Genomic DNA, 5,775 nt, shown 5'->3' on the forward strand with positions numbered 1-5,775 from the left:
GAGTTCTGCTATACCTGCGATGTTTGTAAACGCTTTACATGATTAACTCGTTCTGTTCTCACTAAAAAACCTATGAGATATTATCCACAGTTGATAAATGGCTAAGTGAGTTACTCCGAGTCACACGGCTCCTAAATGGTAGAGATGGCCTTCACACGAGGTGGTCCAGTTCCAAAGTAGGTCCTGTAACCTCTGCCTTCACTGCTGCCTCTCAAGATAAGGTCTGGATGCAACACCCATCAGACTCTGAAGTCAGGAATCACTGTGTTCATCTCTGCATCCTGAGCTCTCAGACCAATGCCTGGTATGTTTCATGTGTAGCGTTTTGTAGATTAAATGAATACTCAAGGAGAATTCTCCAGAGAAGTGATGCAGTGAAATAAAACCTGAACCAGAGACACGAAAACCAAGGACTGTGAAAGGTCTCCGGGTACAGGACCTAACTTTGGCTGAGAGAATTCAGACAGGTTTTACGGAGGGACATGTGAGCAGTGTGTGAAAGGTATTAACCACAGGACGATTTGTGTAGTACGAAAACAGCTTTGTCAAAGCTCCTGGTCTTGAATTGAGTTCTCCTGCTGGGTGTTAGTAAAATATAACAGAGAGGAGAAAACTGTTACGTTCCCCTGGGAGTTTGTAGTCTAGTTTTGGGAAAGGAGGGAATGAAAATATGGAACAGGTTTAGGGCTATACTAAATTTTTGTCCTGGTTAAAAAAAAAAAAACTAAAACTAAAACCCAGCAGCAGAATATTTCCCATAATTCTGTCTTATAGACCATAGGTGAAGCTTATCCCAGAGAAATGCACGTAATACTTTTTACATTGTAGTGTGTGTAGAAAATAAAGGTAGGGTTTTAAATATATTATACCATGATAATGTGTTGTGTCCCTAAACACAAGGCATTTGGGGTCTTCAGGCAGTAATAAAATGAAAGTGTGAATCCTTGAGGAAAAATCATTGGTTATTCAGAATTTGGATACAACAAATTCCATTCCCTCTACATATTTACCTAATTTTAGTAAGATTTTTTAGGGAGTATAGGTAAGTTAAAATCTTTAAATGCCAGGAAAAACAGAACTGACTGGACTAGGAAAACAAAAATTACAAAATTATGTTGGACAATGAGCTATCGATAGTTCAGATAATTGGGGGAATGCTTAATGAAGAGAAAGAGCTATTTGATTTCAGGAACTCGGCAGTGCGATGTTCTGAGTTCCACGCCCACCAGGCCACACTCCCCAGCTTTGTGGCAGCCATGAGTGGCCCACATTCCTGACGCAGCTCTCCGGTGCCAGTGCGATACAAACATTGTTCTCAGAGACAGTAGTTGTGTGTTGTGACGTCTCGGGGCAGGGCGGGGGGCTCCAAGAGGGCTTCGGCTTTCCTTTTTTGATGGCCTTAGAACTTTCTAGGGGCTGAAGGACCTCCTAGCTGGCACTGTCAAGAGCAATTCAATGAAATCTACTAGCTGTACTTGTCTGGGCAAGGGATTGGGGCAGGCAGGCCAGAAAGCCCGGGAGGGAAAACGCTGGGTGATAAACCAGCTGTGCGCTGGGGAAACTGAAGGCCAAGTCCACGCCTGAGGTCTGAATCCTGCTTAGAAAACGTCTGCGAACACCCTGTGAGTTTGCCTTCAGCTCTGGGGCAGGGTGGCAAGGAAGACAGAGCTGACTTCCAGCTCAGGGGAGCGCCAGCAGAGGGAGTCTGCAGCGACTGCCAGCTTGGGCTCTGGTCCTTTAGGGAAACGTCTCTCCAATCACAAGGAGACCACGACAGAAGCTTCAAAACAGGTGTCTCCGTGACACTCAAGGGATTGAAGGAAACCGGAAGAATAATGTTTCACCAAATTGAGAGTTTCAGAAAAGAAATAGAAATTATAAGACGGAATCACAGAGAAATTCTGGAGCCCTAGAGCACGATGACAAATAAAAGGCTCCAACGTTGGATTTGAGCAGGCAAAGAAATAACCAGTGAGTACGAAGAAAAATCTGTTGAAATTTTCAAGTAGTTTATAAACGGGCCAAAGACATTCTCTGTATTTTTTACTTCTTTGCAGCAGCCCAGGTCCATCAGCTTAAAAACCCACCAGTGCCGAACTCCCATTTGTACCCTGGATTGTTGTAAACAGCTCAGAGTGGCTGATTTGTAACCAGTCAGAGCCTGCGTGCTGTGTTACCGACATGGCACCCGCTAGCCGCTAGCCATGAAGGTAAAGCATGGACCACTCAAGCCTCTAAGCTGCTGCCAGGCCCCACTGATGTGACTCAGGGACTCCTGTGTGTGACCGAGACTTCTGTACAGTGAAGATGCCCCCGATTCCCCCAGGAGCTCCCTTCCCATCCTCCCCTTCTGGGTGGTGGCCCCACACTCATTTCCTCTGGAAGGAGTCAACTTGTGAGGGACAGCAGGTTGTCAACGTGCCATCCAAAACAGCTGGTTGTGTGATTCTGTCACCCTGTAGTCACAGATTTGTCTATCTGCCCTGAAGTCCCTTGATCTCAGTAGAGCAGCCCAATGCACTTACATCCATAGGTCAGTGGAGAGAAACCCCCTTGGGACATGAGGTCCCCTCAGAAGGGGCAGTCTGTGCATACAATCTCAGGGGTCCCAACACAAGCACAGGCCCTGCCCCCAGGAGGCACCAGGACTGACTCCTTCCTTCATGGAGACACACTGGGCAGAGGGTATGTGATTCTTGGCTGAACCACCAGAAATGGTCTCAAATTCAGTTGGGGCTCAGGAGTATAGCTAAAATCAACTATGGCATGGGGCTAAGTTACATATTTTTGCAAGCAGATTAAATACAATAATAGAACGTGTTAGTATTTTTAAGAATTGTATGAAATATTTCAGTATAAAAGTAGGATAGAGCAGTATATTCACATCTCCACTTCTGAAATGTTATTTGCATATACAAAATACCTACTACCTGTAGTAACAACTTGATGTGTGTAGTATCAAGTCATTCGTCTTCCCAGCAAGTCCTGAAATGGAAGCAATAAGGTTAATTCTGCCTTAGAATTGACGAGTCACAGGTTCAGTGACAAGATCTCATTGGCTCTGACAGTGGAAATTAAAACCCGTGAGGTTGGTCTCCAGGGTCGGAATTTCTAATCATCTTCAACCCTGGTTCACGCCTCCCGGTGTCCCTGCCCGGTCACACACCCCGCCTCCCCAGCCAGGATGTTGGAAATGGACTGCTCACTGCCCTCACACACCACTCACTCTGGCTACAGGGTAAACTCACTTGTGGAGGACTTTTAAAAACGTCTGGGTTGCTCCGTTGGTTGGTCGTCCAAGTTCAGCTCGTCATGGTGTCATGGTTTGTGGGTTTGGACCCCACGTCAGGCTCTGTGCGGACAGCGTGTAGCCTGGAGCCTGCTTTGGAGTCAGTGTCTCCTAGTCTCTTTGCTCTTTCCCCTCATGCTCTGTCTCGCTGTCTCTCAAGAATAGATAAATGTTAATTTTTTTTTTTAATTATCAGTACCACCTAGAGATGTGCTCATTTAATTAGTCCCAGGGTAGTATTTGGGGATCGTGACAGCTTGGGAAGAGAACAGACGAGCTGAGCAGTCTCTGGAGAATGTCTCCCCTTGGGCGTGAGGTCCAGTCTTCGGGACTTGCAGGCCCTGGGACGGAAGCCGGGGAGACAGCCTCTGAGAACTGATTTTGTCTGGAGGAGAGCATGTCGCATTTATGACAGGGGGCTTCTGTGGGGTCAGATAGGTTAGGGGACTTTCTCAGACTAGTGTTCCTGGCAGGACTGCTGGGGGGGTGCCCAGCAGTGGCACTGTCTGGGGACGAGGGAGGCGCCTGACTCAGGACTCCCTGGAGTTGACATTAGGTGGGGTCGTGGGATGAACTCCTGCCCCAACAGAAGCTTCCTGGAAAACTCCAGGGACCGTGCTTGGTCTGGGAAGACAGCTGCCTGTTTCCCTGGCCCCAGGTGGCTGCCCAGGGCACGGGCAGAGCTGGAGACACCCCCACAGTTTACAGTACTGTCTAGTCGGGACACTGTCCCTGGGGTCCTACCTGGCCAGGGTCGGAGCACAGTGAGTAACCCGTTGCGTGGGGTGGGGTCCCTGCCATGCCCCCAGGATGCAGAGGACCTCGGGCAGTGAGAGGCTGGGGTGAGTGGGGGTGAGCGGGGTGGAGGGAGCTGCTGAGGGGGCCCCAGAGACCTGCTGAGTCTCTCACCCCCACACCAAGGAGCACGGCTCATGCCTCTCTTTACCCCTCATAGAGAATACTAGAACTCCACCAACACCGGGTTTCTCAGCAACAGGGTTTATTGTTTAAATGTTTACAAGCAATAATCTATTGAAAAAACTTCATTTCTTTCAATATTCCTGGATCACTGCACTATTCTGCACTTAGATGCCACAATTTCCCTATGAACAGTTATTTTCTCAGAGTCCTGAAATATTTGCTAAATTCTCTGTTATAAAAGGCTCTTTCAGAGGTTTTGCCCCCAGACTTAGTTTCCTGACGTGAAAGGGAGCACAAGTTCTCTCCACTGGGACTGCACGACTGCCTTCCCTCAGGTAAGAACTTCAATGTTGGCCGAGACCCCCCTGTGGTGGTGACGCTGTTTGGCACAGGCGGGGTCCTCATGCGCGCCCCTCAGGGAACACACGGTTCTCCGGGTCTTTCCTGCAGGGTGAATGAGGTGCTTCCTGAGACCAATCCCCCACTTCCGCCGGGGGCTGGTGCTTACTCCACTTCACGGGGCTGCCGCCAGGCTGCCCCAACCACAGCGACGACACACCGAGGGGTCCTCCTTGGGCAGGTGTCCGCTGTGTCCACGGTCGAGAGCCGCTGCTGACCACCCTCCATGCCTTCTCCTTACAGAGCGCGTGCTCTCACGTCGTCAGCGGCTGGGCCGCGGACTGAAGGTTTTGCTGCCTGGATGTCACACATGGATTTCCTCCACGGAAGTCTGTGTAAGTCAGAGGAGTAAGAGTGACAGAACGATGTGCCAGTCGTCTGGTGCATTTAAATGCCAACAGCCGCGGTAGACACCTCGCCCACGTGTGTTACATTTAGAACACCGTGTCATCCTAGGTCAGGACACGTACTGAAGGCGTTCATAATTCTCTCTCCACTGTGGGTTCCCTCATGGCGTCTAAGCGCGGAGCACTGACTGAAGGATTTCCCGCAGCGATGGCACGCGTAGGGCTTCTCTCCGGTGTGCGTCCTCTCGTGCCGTCTGAGCGCAGAGCACTTACTGAAGGCTTTCCCGCACAGGTGACACTCGTACGGCTGCTCTCCGGTGTGCGTCCTCTCGTGCTGTCTGAGGTTGGAGGACTGGCTGAACGCTTTCCCGCACAGATGACATTCGTACGGCTTCTCCCCAGTGTGCGTCAGGCTGTGTTTCCTGAGGTCGGAGCTCTGGATGAAGGCGTTCCCGCAGATGTGGCACTCGTAGGGCTTCTCTCCAGTGTGCGTCATCTCGTGTCGCCTGAGGCTGGAGCAGTTACCGAAGGCTTTTCCGCACAGGTGGCACTCGCATGACTTGCCTCTAGAGTGACTCTGCTTCTGTTGGGTGAGGTAGGACTGGTCACTAACGGATTTCTCACACTGGTTACTGACACAGGGTGCCTTTTCTGTGTGAGCTAACAAATGGTGAGTCAACAAGAAGCTGCCAGTGAGATCGTCTTCCAAGTCATCACATTCAACGGGACCCTCCAGAGTGTGAGGCTTCTGCTTGGGGGCAGAGAGAGGAAAGGTCGGTAAAGCTTTGCCTGTGTGTCCGTTCATTCTCATCTCTACAC

At 50.0% G+C, this 5,775-nt stretch overlaps 1 protein-coding gene and 1 long non-coding RNA gene across 13 annotated transcripts in view; one reads left to right on the forward strand and one right to left on the reverse strand.

Annotated features, from left to right (window-relative positions):
• Nucleotides 1-4,269: 4,269 nt before the first annotated feature.
• LOC115287443 (zinc finger protein 596-like) overlaps nucleotides 4,270-5,775 on the reverse strand; it is a 41,165-nt gene continuing 39,659 nt past the window's right edge. For 8 of the 10 annotated variants that reach the window (XM_029933909.1, XM_029933876.1, XM_029933918.1 and 5 more), the window contains one exon: nucleotides 4,270-5,707. In XM_029933909.1, the coding sequence (XP_029789769.1) occupies nucleotides 5,057-5,707 (651 nt within the window). In that variant the 3' untranslated portion in view covers nucleotides 4,270-5,056. The remainder of the gene's footprint in view (nucleotides 5,708-5,775) is intronic. The other 2 variants (XM_029933941.1, XM_029933923.1) reach the window with 1 other exon arrangement.
• The window catches only part of LOC115287496, a 23,103-nt gene continuing 22,541 nt past the window's right edge, over nucleotides 5,214-5,775 (forward strand). For all 3 annotated transcript variants that reach the window (XR_003906507.1, XR_003906506.1, XR_003906508.1), the window contains exons 1-2: nucleotides 5,214-5,500; nucleotides 5,598-5,729. This is a non-coding gene — a long non-coding RNA (uncharacterized LOC115287496). The remainder of the gene's footprint in view (nucleotides 5,501-5,597; nucleotides 5,730-5,775) is intronic.

The sequence above is a fragment of the Suricata suricatta genome, chromosome 1, assembly GCF_006229205.1.
Source record: "Suricata suricatta isolate VVHF042 chromosome 1, meerkat_22Aug2017_6uvM2_HiC, whole genome shotgun sequence".
Classification (NCBI taxonomy): Eukaryota; Metazoa; Chordata; class Mammalia; order Carnivora; family Herpestidae; genus Suricata; species Suricata suricatta.